Source organism: Sus scrofa, chromosome 9, assembly GCF_000003025.6.
Source record: "Sus scrofa isolate TJ Tabasco breed Duroc chromosome 9, Sscrofa11.1, whole genome shotgun sequence".
Taxonomy (NCBI): domain Eukaryota; kingdom Metazoa; phylum Chordata; class Mammalia; order Artiodactyla; family Suidae; genus Sus; species Sus scrofa.
The window spans coordinates 63755226-63777322 of record NC_010451.4 but is presented as its reverse complement, the minus strand read 5'-3'; the positions used below and the strand labels follow the sequence as shown (position 1 = coordinate 63777322).

Genomic DNA, 22097 nt, shown 5'->3' with positions numbered 1-22097 from the left:
GTATGTCAGTTGAAATATATACATTTAGTCTTATCAGAGTAAAATATGCAGAAATGAATGAATGATTGAAAAATCATTATTATTACATACCAAGATAATTAAGAGTAGTTATAATTCAGTTTTGTATGGAAATAGATGGGTATTATTAAGACTGCTAAAAAAGTTTAGGAGGAATATCATATCCTTCATGAGCTGATTAATATTTACAAAAACTTAAATAATTAAATGAGGAAGAATAACAGAAATTGTACCAATTTTGCTCTTCAGCTTATTTTGTGTACTAGCATTTATAACATCAAACAAAATAAAATTTATATGCTATATTTAATTTTTCTTTACTTGGTTCCATTTAGGCCACAGGGTTTCAAGAAAACTTCTGTTTCATTTGGAATTACTTCATATCTTGTAAGAAGTCCTTAAAAGCAGAATGTTATTTTGCAACCTTAAACAGTTAGGAAAAGGGAATGATTTAAACTTGTGTTAGTAACTTTCAGAATCCTAGATAGAGTGATGATTAGAACAACACAAGCAAAACAGCAATTGATACAGCAGAAATAACTACAGGCCTGAACCAACTGCAGAATAAGCAAGGCTTCAGAGGACTCCCAACAACTCTTGTTGTAATGGGTTTCAGTATCCGGTCCCACTGGGTCAGGATGGCATTTCTGGCTCCTGGCCACTTCCCAGGACCAATCAGCCTAAACTGGTATGGGCTACAAGGGCCGAAGTAAACTTCCAAGGCCAACTTCGGATCTGTGAGAAACAGCCATGGAATGTTGGGCTTTGCCCCAATGAAGGAGGCAAGTTCATCCATATAAACAACATAATCTGTCTGTATGGTATTGCTTTTGCCAAACCTAGGGGTGGGAGAGAAAACAGACTGTGGTTATCCAAGCCTTGTGAAGAAACAAGAACAGGGAAAATGCCTCACACATTTTTATCAGTGAGAATCAACATCAATCCTTTGTGTTGGTAAGGGGACTATTGCTCATTATCCTACATTTTGTAGTTTTTACTAAAGGACTTTCATGCTGATTTCATTTCAACCTTCCACAACACTGCAAGGCAACTGAGAAAGCCATTTTTATCCACATTTACAAGTAGATGAATTGTCTCTTGCTGAAGTGAAGTCAGTAATTCATAGCTACTGAGTTAATTAGTGACAGAGGTAGGACAGGAGCCCAGTTCTCTTTCTTATTTAGTTGAGCCGTTTTCATTAGAGCTATCTGCTGGAAGGCATCCTTTACATCTTAGAGGATTATGGGCTAGAATACAGAAGTCCACATCCATGTGTTTCTAATCTCTTCTGATTTATAATCTATCTGAGTCCTTCTGTGATATATTGAAGAAGCTAAGGGGGCTAAAACAGGAGTTAGTGTGGTATCAGGAGCAAAATAGATCCTTGATAAATATTTGTTGAGTGGATAAATTTAGCTCATAGCTGTCCCCCTAATGACCTCACTCAGGACTACTTGAGACTAAAACAGTTTCAAACATTCACAAATTCTTATTTTTCTAGACCTCCTTTACAATAGATGCTCTTACCATTTTAGCTTTTTCTCCATTTTTTCATCTATATCATGCATTATGTCCTTGATAGAAGGCAAAGTGCAAGTTCCTAAAAAATAAAAGGGGTGGGGGAAGACATGATAATACTTAAATCTGGCATAGGGCCAACCTGTAATGTTTCTTTTCAATAAGGATTATGAATCCCTGTAGTATTTTCAAATTTTTTGTCACTGTCTAGTAAAATCATGAGCACATGAACAGCCTATCATTTTCAGACAAACATACAGGTCATTCCCAATCTTTTCAGAGATGATTCTTGTCATAGTAATTAAAAGCCATTACCCAAATAATTTTTCATCTATCTTTGCTCTTAAACCAGTTACAAGATTAAAAAAAAAATCAGTTTAAGGGATTATATTCTAATCTCTCAGCTTCATTTAAAAAATACTAATAAATTATAGCTAAAAGAAAATTTGTAGCTCTTTTTTAAGATTTGAGAAAAAAAACTTAATAGAAAATTATCTTGCTTCACCAGAAAAGGGAATTTCTAACAAATAAGATATAGAACTTAGTGAAGTCCCAAGATTCTCTCTGAAGAGCCAGTGGTTCTTATATGAGACAGGATATAGACTGTTAACAAGTCACCAAGGATACAGGGAACCCTCAGGGGACCAGATCTGAGTTGGGGCTGCCCAGGATTTCAGGGATTTTCTGGCATAGGTTTAAAGATTTCTCTAAAACCCAGACCTGAAGTTTTGTTACTTCAAATTTAGTGTGGTTTCTTTGGCAATTTTGGGATCACCTGGAACAAGACCAGACCTTCTAGCCCAGATCTGAATCTTTAAGAACTCAATGATTTGCCTAACTCACTGTTTAAGCAGTCCTTACAGATAGCATCACATGAAAATCTTTGTAGACATGGCCTTGTTCCAAACCTTGGGCAGGAGAATAGATGGAGGAGAGGCTGTACTCAGCAGCCCACCAGCTATTGCCATTAGTCGGCTTATAACTGATCCCTCTGTCCTGGTACCCTGGTTCCCCCATATTAGACCGTTTGCCTTATCTCCCATTTTCCCTAAGACTGAGTCTTGGCCTTGTATATCAGTCCTTGTTGATTGGGTCTCTGTCTTGTCTCCTTTCTTCAGAGCCCAGGTTATAACTCTTGTCTTCACAGAGAATAACTAGCCAAAATTTTAGTGCCAGTCTTTCTGAACATGAACATAAGCTCAGTTTTTTCTAAGTAGAATTTCTATGCCATCACCTTCCTGGCTGCTGCTTCACTGGAGCAATATCACCTGGCACCACAACTCTGCTTGGGGGCCAGCGGAGTGAGGAGATTTAGAGAGATCATTGATATGCATGACTGTAATGATGTGGGTTGCAGCCCGGTGGTGAGAAATGATGTAGGGTGTGAAGTGGCAAGTTCTGACCTCTGGCATAAAAGAACATTTAAACTAGCAAGTTTGGTAGGACTGGAAGCCTTAGATGTGGCTTCAAAGGAAGTGGACCTGCTAAGATGCCTTATCTTAAAGTTTTATACCTCTAAGACCACCAAACTTTTATGACTATATTTACTCTTTAACCATGGCCCTGTTTGGTCTTATGATCTGAATCATCCCACAACTGCATTCAAACCTTAGTGTGACTCTGATTCCAGTACCTGGGGCTGGATGATGCTGCCTGCCTTTTTTGCCTGACCCCATTCAAGTTTATTGTTTCCTTTTTCTTTTTTAAAATACAGGGGATTAGTATTTATCTACCTTAGACGATACCATACTAAGTGCTTTCAGCTTCTAATGATCCACAGCTGGTCCTTATCTGACACATAGCAGAGAAGATGGAGCAGAAAAACCACTGCCTCTTCAGCAAACATAATTTTTTTTTTTTCATGACTGTGGATATTTAAAGTTGACTGGATATTGGCTTGAAAACATCTTTGGTTATTAACATTTCAAGCATTGTCATTCTATTGTTTTGAAGTTATAACTTTATAAAGTTGTCATGCACTTAAGATGAGAAGCTCTGGCATTCTCAAATTTAATGAAAAGTCTTGGGTAATTAACTATTTTAAGGAGTTATATATCACAAACACTTCATGAATAACATCTTTTACTATTGCATATGATAATCCAATGTGATAAATTTTAATTTATTATAAAATATAGTACCAAAAATAGAGAATTATAGATTGTCAAAACTGGATGGGATCTAGGATTTGTCCCTTGTTATTAGGACTATTGTTTTCACAAAGGCTCAAAGACAATCTCATTGTCATCCATCTTCCCCACCAATGAGTTTCTTTGTCTACTTACCCTTTATTACTCGTGCTGCCCAGCGGGCCTGCAGGTCAGCTGTGGGAATGGCAGCTCCAAGAGACTGAACAAAGCCAATGACTGCCATGGTTGGCTTCTCCAGTACAGGTGGGAAGATGTCTTTAAATAAGGTGACCTCATTGTTTCTGCTCTTAATGATGGATTCATCAAGGAAAGGATAGGCATAACTATAGCCTGTTGCAAAAATGACACAGTCAATGGCTTCAAACACTGTCCCATCTTCAAAAATGGCTGAAGTCTCTGTGAACTCCCTCACATTTGGCTTAATGGACACGGTGCCACGTAGAATGCAAGCTGGGAGCTCATCATTGAACACAGGCTCTTTCCTCAGGGCTCTGTATAGAAAATAGAGACAACCATTGGAATGGTAATATTTCCTAATTTTATTTGTCCATAATATCTAATTAATAATCATTAATAGTTAATAAGGAAGGAGAAAAACTACCCCCCCATTTTCTTTTTTCTATGTTCCATGCAGTGTTACAAATATGAACGAAGGACAAAACTGATGTAAGGTGTAAGAGAAGCTGCTTTTTGCTGATCTTTTCTCTAATTTTCGTGATCATTTTCTTCTCTTCCCCAGATTCTCTTCAAATCCCAGAATAAGCACCCGGGCCCTTTCCCCTGTTAAAGCATATATTAGGAAAAGAATGTTATGTCAAGAGTACCTGGGTATTTAAATTCTTTTCTTTGCTACTTATCAACTATGAACCTTGATCAAATTAAGTGTTCTTAGTTTCTCTTGCCTCATCTTTCTCATCTGGAGTGTCAATAACTGTTAAATCTACCTGAGGTCATTGAGAGACCTAAGTAATATTAAGACTTTAGTATAGTTTGGGGCAATAGATAGTGCTCAAAATGTTAGCCATTATTCTTACTACAGAATCCTTCAAAGTGGTCATTGCGATGTAGAGAAGATCAAACAGGTGGAAGGAAGTCAAAGGTGGGAAGGCTGAAATTGGGTTCTTTCACAGAGGTGTGAGCGCATTCAGACAAAGGCACAAGTCAGGTGAAGGAGGGAGCATCCAGGAATATAAATAAGGCCAGGAGAGGGAAGAGGTCGGTTTGAATTTTTGGTCACTGGAAGTCTGGGAAGAGAGAGCTTTTGGTCATTTTTTATTCAATAATATCTCTAGAGGGTACAGATAAATCTGAACTTATGGGTGAACTAAATAATGCTGAAGGAAAAGAGTTCTTGCAGGATGGTGGGAGCTGAGAGAGAAAGAGAGGGAGAAAGAGAGAGCAAGAGCCATAGGTAGACTCTACTGGGGAGGAAGCTGAGCCAGACAATGAGATCAGTTGGAATGCTGCTTAGAAAAATGCTGGATTCAACTGCTCAAATTACCTGCCATTTATCTTAGACTAATTGAAACTTCTTTTGTCAAGACCAATAGGATTTTCAAACTGCCAGATCCAGTGGCACTATATCTAAGTACTGTCTATATTCTAACCAGTCCACATTTTGAACTTACAGTTTGAATATATTTTCTGTCTTGTGTATCCCACTGTTGCTCAACATCTTTCTATGAAAACGTCTAGAAGGCATATCGACTGTGATATGTGTAAAACTAAACTTCCGCTCCTCCCATGGTCTTCCACATATCAGTAGACGTCACCTCCATCCTTGTACCTTTGATCAGATTAAAAGACATCCTCCATCCCTTTTTTGCTCTCATATCTGTTATTTAATAAAACAGAAATTCTTTTTGGGTTTACCTTCAAACTGTATCCAAAATCTGATCACTTCTAAGCACTCATTGCTGATAACCCTAGTTCAAGTCGCCCTCCTCTCTCATCTGGGATTTTGACAATAACCTCATAACTAGTCTTTCTACTTCCTTCCTTAACCTACCCCCTACACTGGGTGATGATCAAAGCAGTCAAAATTTACCTCTTCAGATTAACTTAGATATTATCCTTAATTTTCTCAGATGCCTGCTATGGTTTCCCACTGCATTCAGAGTAAAGAGGACAATGGCCTACAAGACCTGTCAGCTGGCTATTTTGATGTCTCTCATTTCATTTTCTTCTCTCCCCAACCCTCTTACTTAGGATGAGAAGCTCACTGCATTTTGATGAACATGTCACTCTTACCCCTGAGGAAGTGATGTTTTAGCTGTTCCTGTTGTCTGGAATACTCTTCCCCAGATATTCTCCTGGCTCATTTTCTTATCTCCTTTGGGAATTTGCTCACAACTCTTTCTTTACAGTAAGACCCCCCCATGAGGACTCTGTTTAAAACTGTCTTGATGGCACTCTCTGTTACCCTTGCCTACTTTGTTTTTTTCCTCATATAGTATATGTCACCATATGATTTTCTGCTATTTGTTTATTGTCTCTTTCCCACTACTAGAATGTAAGCTCCACCAGGACAGGGATTTTTGTATGTTTTGTTCATTGCTGTATCCACAGGGCTTAACATAGGACCTGGCACATAATAAATGCCTAATAAATACTTATTGAATTAATGAATTAATTGTGATGTAAACAGTTTATAGTTTGAGTTTTTCACCTCGTGTCAAAGTAATTTCTTTTTACATGACTGGCTTGGGAGATATTATAGGAAGGAATGAGGAGGAAATGGAAAATGCAAACATGGTAGCCATAATTCAGTGGAAGGGCTCCATTTAAGTGGTGGGTGATGAGAGCTAACACAAGGAAAGTCCAGTTTTTCTTAGCTCAAATTTGCCATTAGCAAAGAGGCAGTAAAGCAAGGTGGCTAAGAGTAAGGGGCTCTGAAGCAAGCAGATCTGACCTTGTTTCAAATCTGGCATCTAACTTTCTGGATGTATAACTTTGGTAAAGTTGTTAACTAAATTGGATCACAGTTTTCTCATTTCTGAAATGAAACTTGTAATAGAGCCATCCTCATAGCTGTTAAGAGAATAGCTACTTCTAAGGAGATAACACAGGTCAGAGTCTTAATAAGGTTCTGACATCTATTAAGTGCTTAAAACATGTTGACTGTTATTACCATTACTAGGGACTAGTTCCTGAGGTATTATGTAACTTTCCAGTTGTGCAAATATGGTAGAGAGGATTGTGAAATAAGAAAACACCCCTGGGGAGTTCCTGTTGTGGTGCAGCAGAAATGAATCTGACTGGTATCCATGAGGATATGGGTTCAATTCCTGGCCTCACGTAGAGATCTGGCGTTGCTATGAGCCGTGGTCTAGGTCACAGATGTGGCTCAGATCCCATTGCTGTGGCTGTGGTATAGGCTGGCAGCTGAAGCTCCAATTTGACCCCTAGCCTGGGAACTTCCGTATGCCTCAGGTGTGGGCCTAAAAAGAAAGAAAGAAAGAAAGAAAGAAAACACTCCTAATGTTTGCAGTTCTTTATCCCCTGAAATGTGAGAGGTGATTACCTCACTGAATTACTTGGTGGTTATAACACACATTAGGATTGTTTACGCTGAAATCAAAGTCAGCAGATATATCATGTTTTAACTCTGCTTTACCTTTTTAAAGGGATCAAGCCATAGTTCTCGTGCTTGAATCTTGCATTCATTTGCTTTGTGTACCACCAGTCAGAGATGACTGTTGGCAAGTTGTTCTTGAGGAAGGTTTCAAATCGTGTGATAGTCATCACGTCCCATGGATAGCCATCATACCAGACCCGACTCATCACCCAGGAGCCACTTCTGGAGCTGATGATGACCTTGGAAAAAAAAACCAAAAAAACCACCAATTAAACCATTAAAACGGGTGTCTATTTGTAGTGGATGTTGTGATAATACCCTCCAGATCTGCACTTAGGAACAGAGTTACTATACCAGCTGCTGGGAGTGTTGCCAGAGGGCAGTCCCCAGGTATCAGCCTTCTTTGGGAGTTGCTTTGGTTGGAGAGGGGGCCTCACCCAACATATTATATACTCTTTCTGGATTCCCTGCATTCAGTGACTGCAGGGTTGATGCAGAGAAGGAAAGGCCCAGCCTCTCATTTCAACCTGGGACAATTTGAAAGGACTATCTTAGCTTTAGAGTAAGTAAAAGATAACTTCTTTCCCTTACCTTTGAGGCATTCATCCAGAGAGTACTCCCAAATAAACTTCCTGCATTATAATCTACATTTTAGGAGTAACACCCTGTCATACTGTTCCAGGCAAATTTTCATTTTTAATCAAATCTTCTTAGGTGTAGGTGACCAATAACTGAATTCTAGTTATATTTCTTCTAGTTCTTATTTGATGATCCCAACATGATCCCACTAGCTTTGGAGGAATTTACTGGACACATATTAGGCATCAAACATCCCAAAGAAGAAGACTGTTGAATGACAACATCATCCTTTGCTGGTGTTCTGCTGTTGCCATCTCAAGCTATTTAAAATCCCATCTGTTACCAGGGGAAGCTGAGCTACATGAAGCACTTCTTAGTCTTCACATCAAGTACCCTGCCCCTGCCCCTCTTTCACATCACACCTTTCACACCTTTCAAATGATAAATGTTTCTGTCCCTTTAAAGATAATTCTCTGAGTCCCTGAGAAGCATACCTGTTCAGCTGTGTGACTGAGTTCCGTAGCAATATCACAGCCTGAATTCCCCAGGCCAATCACTAGGACTCGCTTCCCCTTGAATAGTCCTGGTTCTTTATAGTCCCAGCTGTGGAAGCATTTGCCTTTAAAAAGTTTTAGTCCTGAGTAAAAAGTGGGAAATGTAAATCATTTTGATTTCCATTTTAAAAACTGTTATAACAGACCTTGTGGATGAATACAGTTGAATAATATGGAATTTTAACATTCCAGGTGTATTAGATACAATAGAAGCTTATTTTAATTTAATGTGTACTTTTATAAATGGTATATAGATACAGATACAGATAAAGATATAGACATTATTAAGGTAATTCATTCATACCAGGTGTATAGATTTCAACCTAACTTTTGGCCTTACCTGGAAAGGATTCTTTTGGTAGGTTGGGATACACATGGTGTCCAGAACAAATCATTACAGCGTCAAAGACAACTGATTCTTTTTGACCATCCTTTTCAGTGGTAACATCCCATTGGCCAGTGATCGAAAAATCAGGATGTTTATTTACACGGGATACAAGCGTCTAAGAGAAACACAGAAAGATAGTCTTTTTTCTATGCTAACAGAGGTATGGCACCAACTTGATCAAATAGTATGAAAAAAATTCTTAACTGTGGCTCAGAAAAAATACTTAAATTGTTATTAAGGTACTTATTGCAAATTCAACATTCCTTCAGAATAAATTAAAAAAAATTTTTTAATCCCCCGGTAGTTCCTTTTGTCTGACTAGTACTTTCTGCAGTTCAGGAGTGATTCCTTTTGGAGATATGACAGTGAATTGAATCATAGTTTGCTAGAGACATATGCCATATGTGGTAAATAATTTGGTGGCCAATAATGTTTGTAGGGACAACTATTTCCTAAAGTATTTCCTTAGCCATTTTATTTTTAATATTATTGTCTTAAAATGAAAGATATCATGTATATTCAGAGCATAAGTCCTTTTCAAATTTTAGTGTGCATAAGGATTACTTGGGAAACCTTTCTTATTTACTAATATAAACATTTAAGCTTGGGTAGAATTTCAATTATTCAGTTTTAAATATTTCAAAATTTCCATTGTAATTCCCTTTTTTGATGCATAAATTGTTTAGGGAAAAAAGAGTTCTTTATTAATTCATGGCTATTTTACATTTATTTCTTTGCTATTGATTTCTAAGTTTATGTCATTTTGGTCTAAGAACTGTATGTAGTCAAATTTTATAAATTTCCTTTATTTTCTTGAGAGAAATGTATCTTCTCCAAATCTAGGATTGGAGATGCCACATTGTTAATAACATTGACAGATATGAAAGAGATACTAAAAGGAACAAATGACAGTCTAGTAATACAGAATTCCTCACAGTTTTGCCCCAAATTAATTTTTTGATAGTATCTTACCTTAAACTGTATATATTTCAGGAGGTTCTTTTCTTTGGCAAATGCAGTGATATATTCCTGGAGCTTGCTGTTATGCATAAAGTTGGGAAAGTCATCAGGAAATGGGAAGTCTGGAAAACATGTCATCTCTTTGGAAGAGTTGGTGAAGACTGATCTATAAATACTGGCTCTGCCTTCCTCTGCATGGTCCTGTAAAAGTATCATTTTAAATGGAAGAGAGTTTGTAAATGAGTATTCTTATCACAATCAGGAGCCAGTTTCAAATAATTCTCACTCGTTTTTCAATTGGCTTTTACCAAAAAGTACATTCAATAAAATATGGCATAAATTATTTTCACTCTAACAATTTGACGCTGATCAAAGGAACTTAGAATGTCGAAGAATATATCTTTCTTAACACCCTTTCTTTGCTAAGGGAAACAAATTCTGAATTTCATCATGTCCTTTTAAAATATGTAACTTAGATCATTTTATTACTTTGAGCCATTAAACATAGCAATAGATATTTTCCAAAATTCACCCCTGCATGATTTCAGTGTGTCAACTCATGAGCATGGACAAGATGTGATATATACATATAGTAGACTATTATTCAGCTTTAAAAAGAAAGGACATTCTGATATATGCTATGATATGCATTAACTTTGAGGGCATACAGTATACGAAGTAAGCCAGTCACAAAAAAACAAAAACAGGAGTTCCCGTCGTGGCGCAGTGGTTAACGAATCCGACTAGGAACCATGAGGTTGTGGGTTCGGTCCCTGCCCTTGCTCAGTGGGTTAACAATCCAGCATTGCCGTGAGCTGTGGTGTAGGTCACAGATGCGGCTCGGATCCCGTGTTGCTGTGGCTCTGGTGTGGGCCGGCGGCTACAGCTCCAATTCGACCCCTAGCCTGGGAACCTCCATATGCCGCAGGAGCGGCCCAAGAAATAGCAAAAAGACAAAAAACAAACAAACAAAACAAACAAACAAACAAAAAACCCAAAAACAGTATGATTCCATTTATCTGAGATAGCCAGCGTAATCTTCATAGAGACTGAGTGGTGGTTGCTTGGGGCTAAGATGAGGGAGGAATCAAGGACTATTGTTTAATTTCTGCAGCGTTTTACTTTGTGAAGATTAAAAATATTCTAGAGATAGATGGTGATATGATTATAAAATAATGTGAATGAATTTAATGCCACAGAATTGTATATTTTAAAATGATTGAATGGTAGGAAGTTCCTGTCATGGCTCAGTGGTTAACAGATCTGACTAGTATCCATGAGGATGTGAGTTCGATCCCTGGCCATCCTCAGTGGGTTAAGGATCTGGTGATGTTGTGAGCTGTGGTGTGGCATAGGCAGGAGGTACAGTTCCGATTAAACTCCTACCCTGGGAACCTCCATACGCCATGGGGATGGCCTTAAATAGACCAAAAAAAAAAAAAAAAAAAAGGAAAAAAGATTAAAGAGTTGGTCTTTATTGTGAAAAAATGAAAAAAAAAATTCCTTCAGTGTAACATGAGTTAGTAGTTAGTTCTGGTGGATTAGTTCATAATATTTTCTTATGTACCTGGGCAGAGAGAACTTTGGTTATGTTTAGGATAGTGGTTTTCAAATGTTTTTGACCATACTCTAATGGTTGGTAATATATTTTATATTGCAACCTGGTACAAACACACATACACACAGAGGAAACAAAAATTTTATAAAACAAGTCATTTTAAACAACTTGAGTTGAACACATTCCATCCATTCTATTTAAACATACAGATTGATTCATTAATTTATATCATAGCAGACTAATGGGTCATAATCGCCAGTTTGAAAAATGCTAAATGAATTGGGTAAGGAAAAAGTGGAATAGAGGCAGAAAATGAGGTGATGGTGAATTACCTAAATCCTAAGATTTATCTTTTGGGGTGAAATTCTGAAATTTGCATAACCTCCTGTTAGACTAAGGGGAACGCTGAGGGCAGAGGGGCTTTGGTTTTAACATTTGAAATTCTGTTAAGATATCACTTCAGAAGCTCTCCCTGAACCAACCTGAGTAAGGGGGAGGTAGACACAGGAGAGTCAAGTAGCAATCATTAGGAAGAGGTAGCAAGATTAGAAAGAGGTAGGAGCTTAGTTTAGCTCTCTTGAACCTATTCAGTTTAAATGAATTAGGGGTTCCTACCTGTTCCCCATGGGATGGAGAAATTATCTGATAATCTTGGTAGGTACTTTACCAGAGTTGCCATGGTTGGGGCTAACTGGCATTTTAAGAGAGCTGCAGAGTAGACCACTTGTGGCAGGGACTCAATGAGCAAACTGGACCTGACAAGTGGGAGACTTCAGTAATGCAGTTCACTGGCCCCTGACTAAGCTAAGAGAGTATAGTCCCTAGGCTCATCAACTGCCATCTTTAGTTTAAGATTCCTGAATAATGAGTGTGAATGGTAACCAAATAGGACAGGAACATCAGGCACCCAGAACGGCCTGTGTTTGAATTTTGGGAACTTTGGATTTCTTCCATACAAAGTCATCTAAGCCCTCTTTTCCTATAGGCCCAGATACAATTTTGGGAAGAGCTGAGGGGCAGGGCAGGGACCTGAAATTTGGAGCATTGACCCAAAAGAGACCTAGAGATTAAGTTGTGCAAGCTGGGGGGTGCCCTCTGTCTTGGAATGCTTTTATGCTACTCTCTATGTAATGCTGGATATTTGACTGTTGTCCTACTCATGTAGATGTAAAAGAGTGAGCCGAGCACTTAATCTAGTGTTGCTTAAAGATAAAACATTGCAAAATATCAAGAACTCATAGGAGAAAATGGGAAAGGATCTTGTAGAACAGAGTGAGAGTTTTGGAGGTGGCTGATGTGGTTCACTCAATAATTTATTGATTTTTCCTCAACTTATATCTTGAGGCATTTGGTAGACAGAATTTTAAGAATGACCCTTAGTGCACCTAAACTTTGTATAGCCCTTTATAGCCCTTTGCTCTTTGAATATAGCTGAAACATGTACATAACATATCACTCCCATGACTGCATTGTTATGTGGCTTTCATCTAATCACCCAATCCCTTTAGAACAGGAGAGTTTTCTCTAGCTGGTAGCAGAAGTCAGAGGTGCAATGGAGGACGATTCAGCTTGTTGTTCTGGCTTTGAAGATGGGGGAAGCCATATGCCAAAGAATACTGGCAGGCTTTAGGAGCTGAGAGGAATCCCAGTTTACAGCCAGCAAAGAAACAAAGTTGTTAATCTTATAAAGCAAGAAACTGAGTGAAGATTCTTCCGTAGCACCTCCAGATAAGAGCTTAGCCCAGGCAGCATTTTATTTTTGGCCTCGTGAAACCCTAAGCAAAGAACCTAGCTGAACTGTGCTGTACTTACCTGTATAACAAAGTAATAAGTGTACTTTTAAGCTGTTAAATTTGTGACTATTTGCTACACAAAAATAGAAAACTGATACAAGGCCAAAGGTAAGGTTCTAGATGAAGCCAAAGTTGGAAAAAATTAAGAAAAAACAAGGGAGGAGTTTCATATAATAAAAATGATGCAATCCTTTGAGACAAGTTTGAGGTGCTTTTGCACTTTGGCTCAGGATAACAAATCTCCCTAGCAATGGTGAGCTGATTGGTCTGCAGTTTTTCTTAGGTTCCCAAAAGGTAGTGGAAGAGGAATTGCAGCATCTATCAGCTACATCATTTGAGACTTGCTTTTTTTTAAACAAAATCACATCACATCATGGCTATTTTGCTGTTCCTACTTATTTACAGTGTGTCTCAGAAACCATGTTTATAGAGAGATTCTTTTAAGTTGACTATAGGGTCATAAATTGCATTTTCAAATAAAATTTTTTGGGGGTCAAGTGGTCAACAAAGAACAAAATCTTTATTTATGGAAGTAGCTTTATTTATTTATTTATTATTTTTATTTTTTGTCTTTTTAGGGCCACAACTGCAGCATATGGAGGTTCCCAGGCTAGGGGTTGAATTGAAATTGTAGCCACCTGGCCTACATCACAGCCACAGCAATGCCAGATCTGAGCCGTGTCTACGACCTACGCCACAGCTCACTGCAACACTGGATCTGGAACCCACTGAGTGAGGCCAGGGATCGAACACGCAGCCTCATGGTTCCTAGTCAGATTCGTTCCCACTATGACACAACGGGAACTGCTTTATTTACTTCTTGATTACTAAAATAAGTAATCCAGACTTCTGATTAAACACGACAGATTATATAGATACATTTAACTCTTCTTCTATTAAAATAACTATAAAAGTATCAGAGGTATGAACCAACAAGGAAAAAAGAAAAGGTAAAAGCAAATAAGAAATAGCAACAATGTTTTGGAAGATAGAACATAGATGGAAAATGTACTTAACAGACCAAAGAATTCTGAAAGCTAAGACTAGATCTAATAAAATGGGAATCTGGATCAATGATATCAGAAGATATCCAAAGGCTACAATCCTTCATTTCATACAGATAATTTCTCAAGAAACTAATGAGTATATACTTTCATATACTCTACTAAAATGAGTGAATAAACAAAGTAATAGGAAGATAAGTTTTCCAGAAAATGGGGCTACCCTAGATAACAATAGTGTGGCTAGCCTAGAGAAGAGGAGGACAATCCAGAAGAATATTTAAGGGATAGTTAAGAGAAGAATTAAGCTGATGTATTTAAACAGGTTAGGAGGAGAATCAAAATTCTGTGGGAGAGCTTGGGGGATGAATTAGAGATGGTATTCGTAAAATTAAACCCACAAAGGATATTGGGAATTATTAACTCCAGTGGAAGCAAAAAGTTGTTCTAGAAAGAAAATGTAATTGGAATCCACTAAGTGGCTTAGCAATAGGCAGTGTTTACTTGGCTTTAATAATATAAATATGAGGTTTTATTAAATAAAAAATGATAAAACTATACGAATAAGAAGAGATGGAAAATATTATAAATGGGGGTATCTTTTCTTCCAAATATTCTAAGGGACTGTTCTTTGTACATAAAATTGGTCAAAATAAATTCTATAAACACACAGGAAGCTACAAGAAATGGGTCAAAAATGATTTTTGTGAAACAATTCAAATTCAGTCTGAAAGAGGCCAGGCATTAGAGTAAGAGTATATCCAGTATTGCCTGATTTTCTGATTTTTCAAAAGAAGACAGATTCCTAGATTTTCATGTGAAGTACCCTGATTTTAAAATAACAGATCAAAAATTTAGAAAATTATATAGATCAAGTAAAACAGGCTGGCTGTAGTGTAAGAAAAGCCAGTTTGCTAATTCTAAAACATTTAAAAACTATTGATTTTTTTTCTGGTAATTTTGTGATTATATATTCTATCATTATTTTTTGTAACCAATTTCCAACTTATGTCCTTCATGGTATAAAATTACATAGTCAGCACATGATAGTTTTTCCTCCTTTCCATTTTCCTCTTTTTTTTTTTATTATAAACCATTTATCTTATTGCATTGGCTCAAACTCCTAAAAGAATATTAACTAGTAGATCTTCAAGAGAGAACTGAAACAATTCCTGGAGAAAGGGTTTTCCACCTTCATTTTGTTATAAATTTCTATTTCATTGTATTGTATTTTATTACATTGTTAACAGAGAATTTCAATTTATTTACATGTCTTTTCAAAAATCTTGAGATTTTTTTGGTTAAGACTCAGTGTTAGAAATGTTCCATGGGCATTTGAAAATAGGCATGTTTAATCTTGTTAAAGCACGGAGTTAGTCATATATTAACAAGTGACTGAACAAAGTGCAAGATGCAATGTTTGCTAAGCTACTATTTGACCAAAACTGACCATGATCCTTAAAACAAATGAGAACTATGTAAACAATCTAATATTTAAGATTTCACTTCAAATTTAAAGAGCCAATAAAACCCAAAAAGGGGCTTCAAAGTGCTCTAAAATTTCTTTCCTTAAAAAATTAACATAGTTTTCTACCTGAAATGATTTCCTTCTGATGAAGGACCAAATTATGCATTTCTATGTAGAGATGCTTGTTTGTAATAAAAAGCACTGAGCACTAGAAATTTGGAATCAAGGCTTATATAGCCCAAAGTTGCCAGGCCCCCAGAATATAAATTTTAGTATAATATTAGAATATTGTAATAAGGTCAAAATCCAATGTGATTATTAACAAGTAATTAAGTGGTAAGTCAGTTGCCAGCTTGCATCAGAAAGCAAAGTTAGCTGGAAAGAGCATGAGATTTCTTCTGCTCCCTGTTAGTCCATGTGTGGGATGCAGAGGTGGAAGAATTGATAGTTTTGGGTGAATTTATGAATCTTGATAGTGATTATAATCAACAGAAGGAGAGAATAAATATTAAAGACAAACTGGTACATAGGCTAGCAGAAAAAAAATCATGGGAAGTGAATAATTGGTTGGATGCCCAGAAAAAAGGAGACTTGATTCATGACCCTTCAGGCCAAATCCAGACAATTTACTGACATATTGTTTGGGGGAACTCCTGAGAAAGGGAGACATTTCCCCAGACCTGAAGCCTAGTTATAAAGTAGTTTATTTTTCTCAGTGATCAGAGCAGGTGAGGCAAATACATCATTCTGCCATTGGTTCAGGGTTAGAGGACTAAACAAGTTTGAATTATCTGTGCTTTACTCTTTTCATATTTAGCTAATGTTTGGATCTCTCTGAAAGAAAAAAAAGTTGAAAGAGTGAAAGATGCTGACTTTATTTTATTTTTTATTGTTTTTGTCTTTTCTAGGGCTGCTCCTGCGGCATATGGAGATTCCCAGGCTAGGGGTCTAATCGGAGCTGTAGCCGCCAGTCTACACCTGAGCCACAGCAACTGGGGATCTGAGCCACGTCCACGACCTACACCACAGCTCACCGCAATGCCGGATCCTTAACCCACTGAGCAAGGCTGGGGATCGAACCCGCAACCTTGCGGTTCCTAGTCAGATTCTTTAACCACTGAGCCACGACAAGAACTCCGAAAGACACTGACTTTAGAAACTAAAGGTAATGAAAGGACAAAATTTACACGATTTTATAATATAATTCCACAATGTGAATTCTAGGTATACTGCTACAGACTCCTAGAGGTATTTGAAAAACACTGCAAGTCACAACATCATTTGTAGTCTGTAAGCTCTCACAGAAGTAAAATAGTTAGGCAACTCTAAATAACCAACTGTATTAGTTTACTGTGGCTACTGTAGTAACGACCTCTTAAAATGTGATTCCAGAGGCCAGGAGTTGGAAATCACTATCACTGGGCCTGAATCAAAGTGTCACAGAGTCATGTTCATTCCAGGGGCTCTAGGGAAAAATCATTGTCTCTTCCATATTCCAGTGGATGCCAGTTCCTTGGCTGCTTTAGCAACCAGTGGCCACCTGTATTCCTTGGCTAATGTCCCCTTTATACATCTTCAAGGTCACAGTGTAGCATCTTCAAATGTCTCTTTCTGACAGAGTCACATTCCCTTTTCTCTCTGTCCTTGTGTGTCAGATCCCCCTCTGACTCTCTCTTATACGGATATGTATTATGGCATTTGGGGCTCATCAGATAACCCAGGATGATTTCACCATTTCAAGATTCTTTATGTTTGCAAGTGTCCTTTTTCCTTATTAGGAATATTTACAGGTTCTAGGGATTAGAACCTAATATTTCTGAAGGGGCTATTGTTTAAGTAGCCTACAATAGTCCACTGTCATGCCACTAAAGAGTCACATTTATCCCACATGCAAAATATACTCACTTTACCCTAAAATCCCCAAAGTCTCAATCCACTGCAGCATTAAATCAAGTCACAAATTTTACTCATATGTCATCAGCTCAACAGTTTTAAAGCTAATTATCTAAACTATCTAAATCTGGTATGAATGAGACTCTGCATATGATTCACACTGGGCAAAATTACTCTCCATTTCTGGATCTGTGAAACTTCCCAAAATACAGCAATGGGACATTTTTGGGCACAGGGTACCCGTTACAAATGCTCCCATTCCCAAAGGAGAAAACAGAAGGAGAAAAGGAGTCACTGGTTCCAAGCAATTCTGAAATCTAGCAGGGTAAACATCACTAGGTTTCAGGGCCTGGGACTGACCACATCTGTCTCAAGGTTCCAGCCTCCAAGTCTGAGGTTCTGCCCTCTGGGCTGGAGTAACTCATGGAATTCTATTACATAAACCTAACCAGTATTTGACTGTGGATTTTATCCCCAAGTGGTTCACTTATTAATGATTTATCAGAGTTGAATTCTGTACACAGAGACTAAGCAGCCCTCCATCTTATTTCCTGCTGAAGTAAGGGACTTAATTTCCAATGTGCTCCTGATCTTCTGCTTCATGGAGCTATTATAACTGCCATGACAGCTGGTTTGGAAGCCTATGCCCAAACAATGTTTTCCTGTACCTCCCACCTCATTCTCCAGTCTACTGCAGTGGCATCCCACTCACCGAGAATTTCCACAAGCCCCCAACATCTTCACCCCTCTCAAAGCAGGTGGGCTCCAGCCCCTCTTCCAGGCAGCTCCTGATGGAGGCCAAGCCACTGATGCCAGCTCCGATAATGGCCACTCTCTTCACCATTGTCACCTGTGCAAACACCCAGAGAACATTTCCAGCAACAGTATTGTCAAGATCTCATTTTTGCTTCTTTTTGTATCACTCTTTGGCTTAATAAGAAACTTTTTGTACCCAGAAAGCAATATTTTAAAAAGGATCAAAATTCCTTTTAGTCATCTAACTACACTTCCATTTTTTACTTTTTAAAGAAAACATTTTCTTCCAAAAAAGGGAGGCTTTTTGTTTTTAGTTAATTCTTTAAAATTAAGAGATTAATGGTGTAGCAAGGTATTTATCATCAGTATTTATCATCTTTGCCTTTGACCTTTTGTCGTTTACTCTCTACTAGAGAGAGGGAATGGGAGAAATAGGAGATTGACAACTAAAACATATATACACACACTTAAACCCACCAACATTTTACATATATATGTGTGTGTGTGTGTGTGTGTGTGTGTGTATATATATGAAGAAACAAATACATATGTGTATGTATATGAACACACACACACGTACACATGTACCCACACCCATGTGCATATATGAAAGAAGAGACATACAGATTTGTGTGTGTACAGACATGCACATATTTATTTCTTCTACTTTGTCATAAGACTTGATAAGGAATAAGGTCTGGTTATATCTGCATTTCAGAATGCCAGGTAGCCACCCACTTTCCTTCCCTAATAATGGTCTTCATCTTCTCAGTTAAAAAGAAAAGTCAAATCTCTTTATCAAACACAGCTTCTTCCCATTAGCTGCTACCCTCAGCTTCCATTCTCTCCTAAAAATGCATTTACTTCTATTTTTTTCTTTTTAGACAAAATCAAACAGATATGCAGAAAAAATAGATTTGGATGAAAGGAATCATGATCCTTAATTCTTAGGAAAAAAAAAATCTACTTGAATTTGTATTTCATTCTCATTTTGGCCACATTTGTTAGAAATAGAACATGATCCTCCATTTACCAATCCCACTCTCCTCCCTCTTAGCCCATTACAATATCATCCTTTTTTTTTCTTTTTATACCTTTTGTTTTTCTTCACTTCTGTGTGTTTATAAGTCTTGTTCACGTTGTTCTGGAAGTTTGAAAGAAAAAATGTTTCTGTGAATCAACACTCTATGGGGGTTGGAAAATGGGAGGAGCTGTTCTTAAAGAGGAACCCACATCCTTGTCCTCCAGCAAGTGAAAGCATTATCAGCTCCATGTGAATGGTGGGGCTCTGCTCCAGTCTCTAAGTTGCCCCATCCCTACTTTCTCTTTAGTCATAGTAAACCCAATTCACTGCTTACAATCCTGGACTCTTGGCCTGGGATTCAGGCAGTTATCCCAGATAGTTGATTCTATAGTCTTTAGCTCTGTTTTATTAGTGTTATTCCAAATTTATTTTTCTCATTCTTAATTCTTTTGTGGATCTCTCATGGTAGCCCCCTAAGACTGTAGAAAACTAACTGCTTACTTAACATACCCCAGCAGTGATGGGCTTTCTTTTCTCTCTTTCCTCCTGTCTTCTCTTTTGACTTTTGAGGTCAAAGACCTTGATTTCTCAAATCTGTATTTATTTGATTCTGATCAGGGTGTAGTCATCAAAAGGATCAAATTCCAAAAATTGGTCCATTACCAGGGAAAAAATTTTTGATGGTAAGACTAAATAAACTGCACCTAACTCTCAATCATGAAGTAAACTACAGTTTCTAAAAATTGTTTTCTTACCAACCACATTCCTCTATCACTTAAAATTATGACACCTCAAAGTTTTATCTAGTGAGTACCCTCATTAAGCAGGTGATACACAGTATAAACTGCTGGCATATATTTAATTCTTGAGGATTTGCCTTTATGTCTTTTGGAGTTGATAATGCTAATCTGTAAAGTAAGTGTGATGAACTGCAGAGTCAGAAACACTTCAAATCTTAGTTTAGTCACTAATAGCTGTATAGCCTTAAGCTAGCCATTAAACCTCTCTAATCCTTGTTTTCTTCATTAATAAAATGAAGATATTATACTGCGACTATCTATCTTGCTCAATGGTTAAAATGTTTAGAATGTATGTGTGTATATACATACACACACATATATATATTCTATATACATATAATATGTTTATATCTATGTATATATAAACCTGGCATGTAGTTAGCAATTACCAAATGATAAATGTGTGTTGTGGGTAAAAAATATTATTTATTTATTTATTTAAAGAATTTTTAAAATTTAAAATTTCATTTTTTTAATTTTAAATTTTTAAAATGTTTTAAATTTTAAATTAAAAATGAAAATTAAATAAATTTTTCTTTATTTAAATTTTTAAAATTTATTTTTGCTTTTTCTAGTCATATCACAGGTTCACTAAATTTTCTAGGCAGCAATTCAGATCTCAAGATTTTATCTCCTTTCATTTTATCTAGATCTCTTTTTAGTTTTTAATGCTACACAAACTATACAAACTAGTGATTGCAGATATCCTCTTTAGGAAGCAGTACCATTCCTGTAACCTTATTCATCTATGGATGAGCATGACACACCCAACTCTACCTTGGCTTCTGATGTTATTTGGCTTCCTCTAGGAGGTAAAAAAGGCTCCTCTTCTCCATTCTGCCTTTGGCAGGAGTATATTTCATCTGTAGCAGACATATTTAGTAACCCTAATCTCTCCCAGGCACTTAAGCTTAGTTTTTGCTTGCTGCTGCTTTCCACAAAGCCCTCTTTCATCTTCAGAATCCCAGGTGCACAGGCCCTGGTTAAGGGACTGGCTGCTCCCTGCTTCATTGTCCCTCTTTTACAAACTCTTTTATGTGGTTTCCTTCATGTTCTCTGGAGTGGGCCAGGTGAGACAGAACATTAGAAAGAACAATTTAGCTTAAAGGGTGTGGCACCCCAAGGAGGTATCCCTTAGTAGTGCTAAGATTACTCTCATTTCCTAGCAACTTTCCCTACACCCTGTATTTGATTGTTCTTCTCCTGGATCCTGTAGCTTCAAGGTTCCAGGCAATAGTTTAATTGTGGGTGCTTCAGTGAAAGGACTAACTGATTGTCTGAAGGAATGTTGGGGCTAAGTACCTAGACTCTATTAGCTTACTCTCTGTTCTCTATTTCTTATCTTTTGTAGTCTCCATAACTTCATAGAAAGATGCCTATACAAGCTTGTAAAGAGAGGAGGGAGATATTAAGCTCAGGGATCCCCCCTAGGGAGTAGGAGTTTGAGCCACATATGGGGAACACAAGCCTTGGGGTCCAACACTGGGAAGATGAGTACCCTTAGCTAGTTTGAAAACCAGTGAGATTTATAAGAGGGCTGTAAGGAACTGAGACTCTGCTCATGAAGAGCACAGACATACTTGCTTACTCCAGAAACAAGGCAGAGGAAGCAGACTGAAAACTGCTTGGGCTCTGGCTAGTTTCCTGTGACTGTTCCAGCATACACCCCAGCCTTCACCACGCACCTCTTTCAGCCCTTCTTACTCTGGCACAGCTCCCAGCCGGGTGATGGCTGCTATGATCAAGAAGAGTTCATGCAGTTAGAGAGAAGAGCTAAATTGGACGCAACTCTGCCTCTACAGGGTGAAAGCAACTATGCTGCAGAAGCAGCAGATTGAAAACTGCCTGGAGATCTAACTGACTTACTGGACCAGTTCAAGTGTGCTCTCTGGTGAAGGGTGGGTGCCTGCTCCAGCCCCTCTTGCTCTGACACTGCTTTCCACCAGGGTGGAAGTGCTATTGCTGGAAGGAGAATACACTTTAGAGGGAATGGAGGCATCTTGCACTGACTTTCAGGGTTTCTTCTCTACTTCCTTGGGCCCTACTCCTGCCCCTAGCAG

General features: G+C 37.8%; 1 protein-coding gene across 1 annotated transcript; it reads right to left on the bottom strand.

Moving 5' to 3' along the window:
• On the bottom strand, positions 248–19395 carry FMO3 (flavin containing monooxygenase 3). The gene is made up of 9 exons (XM_003130094.5): positions 19308–19395; positions 18170–18307; positions 9757–9945; positions 8737–8899; positions 8337–8479; positions 7303–7502; positions 3822–4177; positions 1546–1618; positions 248–857 (listed from the first exon to the last, which is right to left on the bottom strand). The coding sequence occupies exons 2-9, from the start codon at positions 18299–18301 to the stop codon at positions 515–517; spliced, it is 1599 nt and encodes a 532-aa protein (XP_003130142.2). The 5' UTR covers positions 18302–18307; positions 19308–19395; the 3' UTR covers positions 248–514.

What these genes read in the sequence shown, in the direction of transcription:
- FMO3 (XM_003130094.5), bottom strand. Translation starts at nt 18,301, where the DNA reads ATGGTGAAGAGAGTGGCCATTATCGGAGCTGGCATCAGTGGCTTGGCC. An exon ending in GGGGCTTGTGGAAATTCTCG is followed by an intron (nt 9,946 to 18,169) that starts GTGAGTGGGATG and finishes ATACTTTTACAG; the next exon opens with GACCATGCAGAGGAAGGCAG. An exon ending in TGAAATATATACAGTTTAAG is followed by an intron (nt 8,900 to 9,756) that starts GTAAGATACTAT and finishes TGTTTCTCTTAG; the next exon opens with ACGCTTGTATCCCGTGTAAA.